The following is a 14,115-nucleotide window of genomic DNA, read 5'->3' as shown; positions in this document are numbered from 1 at the left end:
TAGGAGTCATCATTGATCATTATGCTTTATTGTTTTGTGAATGTATCAAAGATGGACTGGGAAATGTAGGCGGCCACCCCCAGGCCAGCACAGTCCACTCCTCCCCGCTTGGACCAGTTTGGGAAACACTCACTAGGGGAACATGAGGGCCCTGGGAATCTCATGCTCTTTCCCATCGAGTACCTTTGGCTCTCCGTTGTCTGTGATTACTCCAGGAGCTGAAGATTGGAAATGGAATCTCTATCTTTGTCTGCCCAAGACTTCCTTCCTCAATGATAACAATTCAGTCTTTCTATTTGCCACCCACAGTGGCAGACGCTGGGGGGACAATGGTTGGGGCTAAACAGACAGGGGCTTCCTGGTGGGGGAGATAGATATTAACCAATCACTCTCTCTCTCCTTCACTGAAATATGAATGGTGGAATTTGCTTTGAGAACTTACCTAGTCTTGGTTAGAGGAGTCTTGGCTGAAGAAGAGCAGCTTAAGTGGATATCTGAAGGATGAACAAAAGATAACAAGGTTGGTGGGGTGGAAAACATTCCAGGGAAGGGGGAAAGCATAGGCAAAGGCCTGTGGCAGAAGACAGCACAGCACATTCAGGGATATGAAAGAGGCCGGTGTAGTTTGGGGGTGGGGTAGGGGACATGATGAAACATGAGATGGAAATGAATGAGCGACTTCAAATTTGCCATGGATTTATCAAATGAGTGAGGATCATCTCATTCACCAAACAAATATCGAACCGGTTCCTTGTGCCAGGCACTAAGATGCCAGATAAATTAAAGATGGCCCTTGCTTTTGATTTGCTAACTTCTAGATGCTCTTTCCCTTCCTGACTCCCATAAAAATATTCTGGTTCTGTCACCATCATATGTTATTACTTGCCTTATTGTGTAAGCATTGAAGCCCAGGCTCAGAAGGGCTGCATGAAATGCTGGAGATGCTACAGTGAGCAAGTGTCAGGGCCTGAATCCAAACCCAGCACTCCACTCCTGACTCCAAGTCTAGCACACTTTGCATATCTTTTGCTGCCCTTGGGTATGCAATATATAGAACATATGGAACATGCAATCTAGCAAGGGGATGCTTATTAAAGAAATTACATAATGAATTAATAATCTCAAGTTGTGATTAATGAAATGAAGGGAAATAATGCATTCTGTAAGCTAGTAAAGCCAGATGGGCATAATGTAGACTTGGAGGCCAGAGAAGACCTCCCCAAGGAAGTGAGGCTGAGACCTGAAAGACAAGCAGGAGGGAGCCAGGTAAAGATGGGTGGGAACAGCATCTAAGGCACAAGGAACATCATGTGCAAAGGCCAAGAGGATGGACGGAGCGTGGCTCATTCAAGGGGCTCAGAGAAGGTGAGGGGAGTCATCAGGGGCATCCCATGGAGCTGTCTGGACTGTATTAGGATTTCTACATTCATCCAAAATGTGGTGGGAAGTTGAGCTCCTGCAGCGGGACAGCTATTACCTTCAGCATCAAGTTCTAAGGAAGAAGGAGACCTGGAAAAACCTGCCTCTCAGGTTCTGGCAAGGAGTCTAGGAAGGCTGACAAGGCAGACTCAGAGTATGTGTAAGGACGGAGGCCTGTCTGGAGGCCCTCAAGTGTGAGTGGTTAGGACATAGGATCTTTAGGTCCTTGATCCAGCAACTTGGAAATAAAAGGAAAGGGAAATGGATCTTGGGAAGGCAAGATCAAAGCCAGGAACCACTCAGCCCCTACTCCTTGGCCAAGTTCACCTCCCTCTCGTTCTATCCCTCTTGGCAGGATGGGTGTCAGTTTCCTGCCCAGTCTCAGGGCCCTCGCTGTTCCATTTAGGAGCACGAACTGAGTGACTAATAGTCTACGATTTTCTCAACAGTGTCATTTCAACCATTTGTTCCTTTGGGCCTTAAACTATTACACAGCTGAGAGGCTTGATAGGGATTTAAAGTGCACAGTCGCCCCTGCACGGGCAATTGAGCTAGCCCAGGTTCCAGCTATTGTGTGGCTTGCCCATCAGCAGGGACGCCACCTGGCACGCTGATTGGCGGGTGCCACAGTGTGCCAGCCCGTCAGCACAGAGGTTGAGGGGCAGCCTCTGTACACAATCACGTGGCCACACTGGGGGGAGTGGGCAGGCAGGGAAGCAAAGTCATATACAAGGGAAAGCATGGGCTGGCGCAAGGTGGAAAAAAGGAAGTTGAAGGGGGCAGGGGGGTCACTGTCATAGCTCAGTGGCGAGATGGGAAAGATAAAGTCTAAAAGGAATGGAGGAGGATCAACAAACACAACCACTGGAACTAATAAAAGCAAAGAGAAAGCACTGATGATTATGATGATCAAAACCTGTCAGAGTTCACCAGAAAGCCCTTGTCAATGGCTTTGAAAACTGAGATAAGAACATACTTTGTATCTGTGAGAATCTGACGTTGCCTTCTTGGCAGTGACACTCATGGGTCCTGTTTGGATGAGCATGTTACGAGTCCAACGTAAAACACCTGAATATGCCCAAGAAATGCGAAGGACGTTTGCTTTTTAACTATTTGACATCAGTGTATTAACTTGATTCTTTTTATGTTCATTAGAACTATAAAGATGACTTTAAAAGTTGGAAAGATTAGACAGCTTTGCACTTGTAAAAATGGAATATTTCATGACATCTTTAGAAGCTGATTACTTTAAGCTCAGACTTTTTGTTAAAACCACTGGTTGACTTATAACATAATACGGAACATCATGGTGTGTTACCCGGGATATTCCCCAGGGAGGTACAAGCCAGCCACATTATAACGCAGAAGCTGCTGTAGCTTCCTACAGAAAGGCTGTTAAGTTCAGTCTTGATGAGTGTGGCAGAGCGTGCAAAGGGAGCCAGGGATCCTGGCAGAAGTGAGTCTCTCCAGGCTGACTGTGGGGAAAACGCTTCGCCTTTGTATGTTAAATCACTGCGAGGCAGAGATGAAACACTTCGGGGGCTCTCAAACCAGCAGGAACGGCAAATAACCTTTTAGATAACACAACAAAGCAAGCAGTGCCAGCATTGGCTATATAAAAGAGTGAAATGCCTGTCTTGCAATTGGAGGGGAGAAAATCTTGAAAATCAAAATTGAGGGTTCAGAGGGCCAGTGGGGGAGAGAAATTCTCTCTATCATTAATGTGTAGGCTATGCTTGCACATGCCCTGCAAAATCAGAAGTGACTTGTCTAGAAGCCTCCTCCATCAAGATGGGCTGAGGCTCCCTAGGATGGCACGGGGGACACACACTGAATACCAAGGATGTGGTCAGTTGGGATAACAGCACCTCTCTGATCACACTATGTGGGTATAATAGACACAGTATCAGGAGAGCAAAGTACTGACATGCAGGTGATTTCGAGCATGAACATAATCACTTATCTCATGCTCCAGAAACTGATTTGCATTCACCTGGAGTGCTTGCCTTCCGTCCACCCAAATAAAGAATGCAATTGTGTGTAGACATAATATCATGTCTGCCTGGAGATATTAAATGAGAAAAAAATCACACAGTAAAACTGGGTTTTGTCCAATAACCATCTAGTTGCCTCCATTATTTATATTAACAGTTTATGATGAGATGCCTGTCCCAGACTATTTGGTGTGTGGGTATCTCTCTATCTATGCCATCTACCTGACAGCTGTCTCTCTATCTGGCATCTGTTTGAAGATAGGAGGTCTACATGGAATGACACAAAGATCATCTGCAGAATTTGAGGCCATCTACTCCAATAACGACACTTGCATTTCATGAGCACCCACCAGATGCCAGGGACTGTGCTTCCTACTTTCCACACATGATTCCCTTTCATCTTCAAAGCAGTGAGAAAATCTTCAGGGTAGTGGTAGAGTGAGGTAGGATTTATTATCAGACAACTGTGGTAACAAACTGCTTGAGATCGAATCTTGATTCTATCACTTTCAGGAAGTGACGTAACTTGCACAAATTCACCCACCAACAATCCAAGGCTGCCATTAAAAATCAGTTCTAACAACAGGTCTTTTTCTTGCCTTTAAACCATCCTTTTAGAAGACGCAAATCCCCTCCCTACCAGGAATTTAAAAGATCAATATTTCCTCCCAATATATACTGGATCCTTCTAACAACATGTATTATTTCATACCTAAGCAAAAACCCCCAATGTGTTAATCTTCTGGATGGCGGGGAGAATCCCGTTTGCAAACATCTGCCTCATTCTCATCCATGTGGCATTGTTTATTTCCCACGTATGTGGTCACTAACTAGGAAGCAAAGGGTATAGGAAGTAAACATAGAAAACATTGGTCTTAACCTCTAGGAACTTTCATTTCAATGAAATCATATGAATGTTTCAAACATGTCTCAGATAATAATGCACCCTTCTTCTTTTTGTGACAAGAATGGCCACATTTTTCATTTTTATTACACAGACTTTGTGATGTCATGAGAGTTATAAAACTTCTCCCATCTAACCTAGAGACTTCATTAAAGCTTTCTTATCTCAATTCTCAACTGTCACCTGGGAAGATACAAAATTGGTTATTTCTCATAAAATAGTCAATGACAGATGAAATAGAAGTTTGAGTATACTTTCAAACAAAATGGAAGCAAACTTAATGAGATTTCCCCCTAAAATAGGCTGTTGTTATTCAGCGGATTTCATGAGAAAAATAATCATTTAAAAATGTATTCAGATCAAATGAAAAAGAACAGTGTAGAAAACAAGTTATTTTATGTTATAGCCAATAAATGCATGAATAATACTAACATCATTGACTGAGTAGTAGCTAGGTGATGGGCATCCTTCCACACACTTACCAAGGCATCATCTAATCCCAACAACAATCTTACAAGATAGGGATTATCATCTCCACTCTAGTAATGAAGAAAAAGAAGCACACAAATAATAGAAGAAAATGCTGTTAAAAGACTATAAGTAATAGCTTTTCTTGAAACAATGCTGCATGCCAAGGATTTTGATCATACCTAATACTTGCTTCTAGTGTAGAGCTTTTTGGTTCACCAGAATTTAATAGCTGCATCCCTGCAGCAAACATCGTGTTCATTATCCAGTCATTTCTGCTGTAACATGACATGCATGTTCCTAAAAGATCATCATGCCATGCAAAATTGTGCCGTAATACACAGCACTTACAGGGAAAATTGTGTTAAAGATACAACACTCAAAAAAGTCATCAGTGATATTTTAAAAAAAAAAAGGAACTGAAAATAGTGGCATAGTTTTACATGTTAAATGGCTAAGAAATGTGTAAGTACGACAGTTAATATGGCACTTTACCTGATAAAAAGTGACCTGAAGTTTATGAAAGTGGATGCCAGAGGGTTGCTGCGGGCGGTTGGTTGGGAAATTGTGGCAGGGGGTAGGGAGCAGGCAGTTATCGGAAGCATGGGTGTGCGTGTGCATTTTGTGTATTCCCACACAGCGGGCTTCAGCTGGATGCAGCTCACTGTGATCACCTAGTGTTCCTTGTAGAAGAAATCACGTATTTACAAACACAAATTTTGTGGTATACTCAAATTGTTCCCAAATATATCAGCCTCTTAGGGATACATTTGCGTTTTCAAAGCAACTTCATAACACAAGGTTAGAATCATCCTCTGCTCAGCCCACCAGGTTAGGTGCTCCTCTCGGCATAACAGTTCATTGCTGAACAAAATGCGAATGCATATCATGAGAGGCCATTATTGCTTTGTAAGTTGGTGCAGCACTTAGTGTTAGCAGAGTTCTTCCTTGTCTAACAATTGCTGTCATGTTAAGAAATTTGAAAACCTGTTAGTGCTCACGAGCAACTCTGAAATTTGCCAAATCTTCCATGTAAGTTTCAGAATCAGTTTCTTAGTTGAGAAAGGGGCAAAAAAAAAGGAACTGTCCTGAGCAGGGAGAAGGGGAATGCTTTATGTAGAAGGTGCCCATGGCTTGAGCATCAAATATCAGTAGGGTATCAAAGGCAGAGGGGTGAGTAAAGGGAATTCCAAGAGGAGGGAAAAACAGGAGCCAGTGGTGAGAGAAAGGATTTAGTGTGCAATTAATGCATATGTGCTCAGTAGTAGCTGAATATTGTATTTATTCATTTATTTTTAACTGACAAATGCGCATTGCATATATTTATGATGCACAACATGATGTTTTGATATATGTGTATGTTGTGGAGTGGCTAAGTCAAGCTAATTAATCATTACCTCACGTAGCTATTTTTTTGTGGTGAGGAAACTTAAATACTGCTCTCCTAACAATTTGCAAGAATACAATACATTGTTGTTAAGTATAGTCTCCATATTGTACAACAGCTCTCTTTATTGCCTTCCTCCTGCAACTAGCACATGGCTCCCATGGTGAGCACGGTGCCTGGGCCAGTCCAGACGCTTGATAGTATTGCCATAAAAATGGTGAACCCATAAGTGGGTGAACGAACAAGTAATGGAAAAGTAAGGTATCTCTCATACAGTCTATCTGGAAAATGCAGTTAACAGTGGATTCACAGCACATGGTCATAAGTTAATCATCTCCTATGCCAATGTTTTGATGCCATCAAATAGCACCATAACTCTTTTCTAATTGAATTAATTTCATAGAGATACAAGTGGTGATTCACTAGTGTAAATATATTATTAGTTCCTTTTTATTATATAATTATTAACCACATATTATAAATATTATAATAATAATATAATTATTATTAAAGACATCAGTAGTAATTTTGATGAACCCAGGAATCTGAAATTGATTTTGCCTGAAATTTCTAGTCATATATCTATCTCTGTGCCCTGTGAATTTTTCTTTACTTCCTTTTCCTTTTTGTTTTTTGAACAGTACTGAGAATCCTCTGATTTTCAAAGTTTAAGAACTGTCATTATTGTAACTATTAACAGCTTGCCTTGAAATCTCTCAGAATCGTCTCCAATTAAACTGATTCTCAAACTTACACAGAAGATTTGGCAAATTTCAGAGTTGCTCGTGAACACTAACAGGTTTTCAAATTTCTTAACGTCTTAGCAATTGGAAGTTAAACAAGGAGAACTCTGCTAACACTAAGTGCTGCACCAACTTATAAAGCAATAATGGCACCTCCTGACATGCATTCACATTTTATTCAGCAATGAACTAGTACGCCACGATGAGATAAAGCATGGAACAACTTCACCTGAGCTTTGCCTTGCATTGAGTTGACTACATACACGGGTATTCTTATAGTACACTTGCTGGTACATTTCTGTCTGACTAGACATGAATAGGTGTGGATTTTGTAGACTCCGAAATTTTTTAATCAATACCACATACATTAAAAGTTTAAAATATATGAAAGTGGTTGCAGAGGAAGCCATATCCTGAGAGCTATACCCCAGCAACCTAACCTGGGAAAATGTAAATATTAGCAGCTAACATTTCATAGGTATTTATTTTCCAGGCACTCTGCTAAGTACTTTTCATATATTTGGTAGATCTTCACAACTACCATACGAGGTAGGAATAATCATTACCTTCATTTTACAGATGAGAAAACTGAGAGACAGAGAAGATAATTATAGCCATGGATTCTGTGCATCAGACTTTAATAAGAAAACTTTTCTAGAATATTGTGCACAAGTCTTTTCTGGCTTGGCTCTGAATTCCTTACCTAAATGCTCTTTAGTTCTGTAAGCTAAATTATACATGGTGGATGTTAGAAAAGCCACATTCAACCCAGAAGCAGAAATTGGATTCTAGAAATTCATTTAGGTTGATGATAAAAATTAAAGCTTAATTATCAAAACATATGGAAATTCCAAGGCAGTCTATGTCCTTCCCACTGGCCTGGGCCATGCAGGATTGGCCAAGGTGAGGCTGGCCCTTTTGTCCACTGCGAATGCCCTCTGACAGCTCAAATGGGATTAGGCTAAATTGAAGTCAGCCCTGGGGGAGGGGCTTGATCTAAGTAAAACTGCACACAAGGACCCCTATGCTTTGACAAAAGGGACTGATAATGATCACTAACCCCTTTACATTTCTAAAAAGATTATAAAGAAAAGAAAATGGTGTGAAATACCCAAGCTTAAACAGTGTAATGTACTATACAATAAGCATCAGGTAAAACAAGAACAGCTGTGAGACCAAATATAAATCTCCTGCATTTGCTAAAAGAACGCACTAAAAGCAGATGCTGGGATAAAAACTCAGGACTTAGCAGTGAGCCTTCCACCTCACCGAGGGCCACAGACTCAGTGACTTAGTTTCCCTTCCAGAGCTTAGTGGGATCATATCCCTATGGACCAATACCTCTGGGATCTCTGTAGACTGAAGCCTTTGTAATATCTTCATATCGTATACAGTCATGCACCACATAATGATGGTTTGGTCAACGAAGGACTGCATATATAACAGTGGTCCCATAAGATTATAAGGCTGTATTTTTACTGTACCTTTTCTATGTCTAAATATGTTCATATTTAGACACATAAATACTTACCATTATGTTCCAGTTGCCTACAGTATGCACTACAGTAACATGTTGTACAAGTTTGTAGCCTAGGAACAATAAATAGGCCGTACCATATAGACTAGGTATATAGCAGACTATACCATCTAGGTTTGTGGAAGTATATTCTTTGATGTTTACACATTAACAAAATCCACTTTGATGTTTGCACACTGACAAACTCGCCTAACCATGCATTTCTCAGAACACAACCCCACTGTTAAGCAATGCATGACTGTACTTATTTAACAAATACTTACATAGTACTTACTATGTTCTAGGTCCTATCCTAAGCACTTTACAGATACTAACTTATGTAATCAACAAGACCACATTAGGAGGTAGGTGCTAGTACTATTATTATTCCCATTTCACAGATGCAGAAGAGAAGTAATTTTCCCAAGGTCACAACACCAGTAAGTGGGAATTGAACTCACACTAGCTCTAACTACTCATCCTTATCCAACATGGTGTGTAAAGAGGATTTGAGAGGCAGGGGCGTAGAAATATGGTTGGTGACATTTATCTTGGTTTTCACCTACTTCTGAAGTGTCACCAGAGACTGAAAAAGTTTCTAAACAAAATAATATCTCGATGGTCTCTAGTATGAAAATAATGACATTAAACACTCAATTAAATAAACATCATAGCTTTGGAGTCTTAAGTTTCTAAGTAGTCTTTGTTAAGAAAAAGTATATGTGTATTCAAACACACATACACGTTCAAATATATGTAAGCATACATATATAATTTATAGTTATATATAAATAATTAAACAAAAACAAACTGTGAATAATTTCTTCAACTGCAAAATGTGCTCATGAGCAGAGAAACAGAAACAAAATCTAAGATCCTGTGGAATAGCTTGTAACTCTTTTGGACTGGCTAAACTAACCACGGTTCACAAAGCCCTCCTGAGTGGGAGGACAGCACTGACCATCACAGAAAGAGGGAACACTGTCAGGTCCCTAAGCCCTGTGACCACAGTAAGCCTTTCTTGAAGACTGCAGGCTGGCAAGGTGGAATTATGCTAGAAGTCTAAAGATATGCTAATAGGAAAGATGAGTTTTAAAAATATGATCTGATTTACAACCTAAAGGATCATTAGTTCAATATTGTTTTGTCTTCCTGTTTTACATTCATCATATATTATAGAATCAGCAGCTGGCATCTCCTTTTAACCATTCAGAGACATACAAATTCAAATTCAGTGTTGGCTAGAAAAGTATATTCCTTCCAGACAAGATGGCAAAGTTACTTTGGATTTCACTGGGGCCTCAGGTTGAACAATTAAGATCAGAAATTTCCAGGCAGCCTGGTGGAAATGGTTGTGTTTAGAGATAGGCCATTTGCCCAGAGTCACAGGTGGGAAAAGGGTGTCCACTATACCAACGAGCAGACACATCTCTGTGTCCGTGGAGCACCTGCTGTTTGCCTGCACTACAGACACACCCACTCCCGTAGAGACAGGTTCTGCCTTCATGGAACTTGAGGCCTATTTGGGAAGACGGACAGTCAAAGGATCGAGGTAGTGAGAGCATAATTAAAAACTGAGACCAAGGATTGAAAGAAAACAGGTCTTTGAGAGCATGTAAGTGAAGACGCTGGACCAGGCTGGAGGCTGTGGGGTGAGGGTAGCCTGGGATGGGTGTTCTAAGAAGCAAAGGAGGAACATTCCGTACAGAAAAAATGAATGAATAAAATCAAGAAGAATGGCATGTTAAAAGTTCTGTGGTTGAAGAGGTCGGTGCACTCAAGATGTGAAGGACAACCCATACAGACGGAGCTTTGGGAAGGCAAGGCAGGGGTGGGGGGTCAGGGAGCTGGACTTGATGGACAATTAGTCTGAAAACATAGGCAAGTACAAAGCATGTGGGGTCTTGTAGACTTCATTAGGCATGAGGGTTTTATCATCAGAGCAATGAGAAGGCACAGTTGTGGAATACTGTGGTTGAATACATTGCCAAGGAACGAGGCTTTACAGTGACATGAAAAGCATTGGTACCCAGCTGTTTAATTTAAATATCCTTTGGATGTAAAACACAAACATGCCTGAACATATGGGTGGCTCTGGATCATGGTAAGGCACGTCATAAACACAACTAGACCAAGGCAAGTCTTCTGTAGCTTTCCCATTAATGATTGATCATACACCTCCCCACACCCTTCAACCATCACCTTCTCAAATTTACAACCAAGTCAATGATTTAACACATTGGACAGCAAGCAATTGGTTGATCTACTGATTTCCTGAGGAAGCAAAAGGAGACAGGGACATCTACGGGGACGCTATCCAAACTACAAATAATACAATGTTGGAAGGAGGTTTTGCATCCTATTAGTAATTTGTCAATGTACAGAGAGTGGGCAAGGCAACATCTCTAGGTCTTGGCCACTTGTCATTTGTGTTTTGTAAAACAGTATTAAGCAAGAAGGTCTTAGTTTTCATGGAAACTCCACTCACTCCTTGGTAGGGATGGTGAAGGTGTACCTTTAAAAAAAAAATAATACAAAAGAGTCATATTAACATAAAGACTTTTCCAGTAAGGGCTCAGAATTTCAGCACAGTAACAAATCATGTAGTGTATGCATGAGGAATAAAAAATAAGCACATCTTACTCAAGATTACAAATCTCTGTGATCTTCATGTCTTCATATTTAGCTGCCATTTTGATTAAAAGTCTTTCAAATCTGATTAAAGGTCTACCCTGAACTTCCATGTACGAGATTCCTCCAGGGCAAGCGTGTGCATGGATTCACCCAATGGCATGCAGTCAATTAATACATGCAGAAATCTGCAATAAGTGTGCAGAGTCATTCTGTCTTCCTTTTTATCCTAATGCCCTGAAAACTACTTTGTTTTCTCTCCTAGCCATAGTTGTTCTTGACATCGCTTTAAGTGTTCAGACTCCCTCTGCGGTCATTTTATTTGTAATAGTGCCTTGTGTGTTGTGTCTCCTAGCTCTACATACAAACTACCACGCTTACAATCTCCATGAACCTAAGTGCGTCAGTGGCGCTGGGGATGCTATACATGCCGAAAGTGTACATCATCATTTTTCACCCTGAACTCAATGTCCAGAAACGGAAGCGAAGCTTCAAGGCGGTAGTCACAGCAGCCACCATGTCATCACGGCTGTCTCACAAACCCAGTGACAGACCCAACGGTGAGGCAAAGACAGAACTCTGTGAAAACGTAGACCCAAACAGTAAGTAACTCTCCTTTCCTTCCGTCTTCCCATCCTGCATCAGGAAGCTCTAGAAAATGTGGTGTGTGCTTGCCTCTTTTTGGGAAAATATCGTGACCATTCTTATCTTAGGGACTGGGTTGCCCTGGCAAATGCTAACTTTTGCTTTTGTGAGTTTGACTCATTCCTGCCAGCACTTTCTTTTTGCTCCCTGTTAGAAAGAAGCTTTCAGAGGCTTTGCTTCAGAAGTGTAAGACCTCTCCCTTCCCTTGCTCCTTGTCCTTTGGTACTGAACCCTCCAATTGACATAAACACACTGATCAGGTTGTGAGCCACCTTTCTTGCAACCTTCCTGCTAGGGAATGACTTCCTGTTAGGAAAAGTTCCATACCTAATGAGCTGTAGCAGTAGGAATAAAATCAGAATATTTCAGAATTTCAGAAGCATAACTTCTTTCCACTGGCATATGAATATGGAGAAAGTTATATATATATATTTTTTTACTAAGTACATCTTCTAGAAGCAAAGTCACATAAAATATTGGATAAAGTTGTCAAACTTTCATACAAGTGCATAGGGCCAGACACCACCCTGCTAACAGCATCACCACATGGGAAACAGATCTACCACATCACTGCAGAAGAGGTTTTATTCTGTGAAAGACAACAGTTTAGGGATGGGATTAAGGAAGAAATATTAGATTTGAGATGCTACGTGGCATACCTGCAATACCCTGGGAGCCTTCAGTCATGCCTGCAAGTGACCCCAAATAAAACGGGCATAGAGCCATCACCCTGTAAATAACACAAGACCAGCTCAGAGGTTAAATGCATAGAATTCCCAATTGCTAATTTTATTACAAATACGATGGTAAGAGCAAATTTCAGATTAAAAATACTAATTTTAGGATTGACAATCCAGGAATATTTTGGCCAGTTGCATTTAGAATGAGATAGATCCGAGCATTCATGACACTTCCTGTTCTTAAGGAAGAAGAGATTTAAGGTTAACTGTCATTTACCACATATTATATTTCAGTTATAAGCTGATATTTTTGTAAGCAAAGGCTTAATACCAAGCAGAAAGAAGTTTCTATTTTAAATATGCTTGAGGGAATAAATCCTTTTTGCCCTGCAAGTAAGAGAAGATTCCTTTAAAAACAAAGCAGCCAAGTGGGTTTGGTCCTGGCCAATACTGTGTAAAGATCCGTGATCTTTGCCCATCTGCATTTATGAATATATGTAATTGAGTGGATATTGTGAAACACTTTGAAAATACATAGATAAAGTAACAAGGTGAATTAACATCGTGGGCTTCGCTTTGACCTTCCAATAGACGAGATCTGGGACAAAGCTAAAGGAAGGAAAAGGACCACACTGAGACAAGGGAGGCAGAATGAATGGAAAGGCTCTGCTCTATCTCCAGAGCAATGTGCCAATGGAGAGCAGGGACAATGGGTGCTGAATTGCTGTGGCATTCAGTGAGCAGGGGCTTTGGTTGCAACAGACCTGGGTTCAAATCCAGCCCACTCCATTTACCAGTTGCCGTAAGAGTCAAGCTTGTCCAAAACTCAGTGTCTTTATGTATAAAATGGAGGTAATAATATCTATGTCATAAGAGATTTGTATCACAAAATATTATGTGTCTAGCAAATAGTACATCACTTAAATGTCAATTTCCTTCCATTCCTGAAGAGGAAACAAGCTTTGCTTAAACATAAATTTCAGTGTGATTTGTTAAGTAGATATGATGGTACAATTAAAGGTAGATTGAACACCATGAGGTAGACGAAATTGATTCCCAAAAAAGTATTTTCATGAACATGTGTATCTATTTATACCTACACCTGTATTGGTAAATATACCTACATGTTTATAATTTTGTAGATTTTTATTATAGGATCTCTTGTCCATCTGGCATAAGGCTCTTGCCCTACAGATATTGCAATGACAGCTTTATATTTGTTCATAAACACACAAATTTAACTAGGTACTGCTAAAAATCAATAAGCAGAAAACATAGTTGGAAGTCTCTGTGTAATAACAAATGACCAAATTAGAAATTTTGAATTTGGACTATGAATATTAACTTTCAAAAAACATCTCTACTGTTGCTAATTTTTAATAATTAGGTCCAATCCTTGTTGAGGCTTTTTGGGGTATGACAGTGGTTGTTAAAATGCTAGCACTAACATAAATACTAATACTAGCATCAGGTACTCTTTGAAATACGCATTATGCAGAACGCTTTGTATGGAAGATCTTGTTTGTTACGACAAGTCTGTAGAGTGGGTACTATTATGTTCATTTTGCTGAAGAACCTAGGCTTCACATGATTAAGTGACATTTCCAAAGTCACACATCTAGTTGGCAGTAAAGGTTGGACTAAAACCCAGGTCTGACTGCTAAACCCATGCTTGTCCCTCTTTGCTCCTCTGCTTCTTAGAACATGAGTGCCATGTCTAAATTCCAA

At 40.4% G+C, this 14,115-nt stretch overlaps 1 protein-coding gene across 1 annotated transcript in view; it reads left to right on the top strand.

The window, feature by feature from the left end:
• Positions 1-11,672, top strand: part of GRM7 (glutamate metabotropic receptor 7) — a gene marked incomplete at its 5' end in the record, with an annotated part of 363,151 nt that extends 351,479 nt beyond the window's left edge. The window contains one exon of the mRNA XM_045530458.1: positions 11,418-11,672. Coding sequence (XP_045386414.1) covers positions 11,418-11,672 — 255 coding nt within the window. The remainder of the gene's footprint in view (positions 1-11,417) is intronic.
• Positions 11,673-14,115: the final 2,443 nt, after the last annotated feature.

Source organism: Lemur catta, chromosome 18 (genome assembly GCF_020740605.2).
Source record: "Lemur catta isolate mLemCat1 chromosome 18, mLemCat1.pri, whole genome shotgun sequence".
Classification (NCBI taxonomy): domain Eukaryota; kingdom Metazoa; phylum Chordata; class Mammalia; order Primates; family Lemuridae; genus Lemur; species Lemur catta.
The sequence above is the reverse complement of the archived record's forward strand: the minus strand, read 5'-3'. Positions and strand labels throughout refer to the sequence as shown.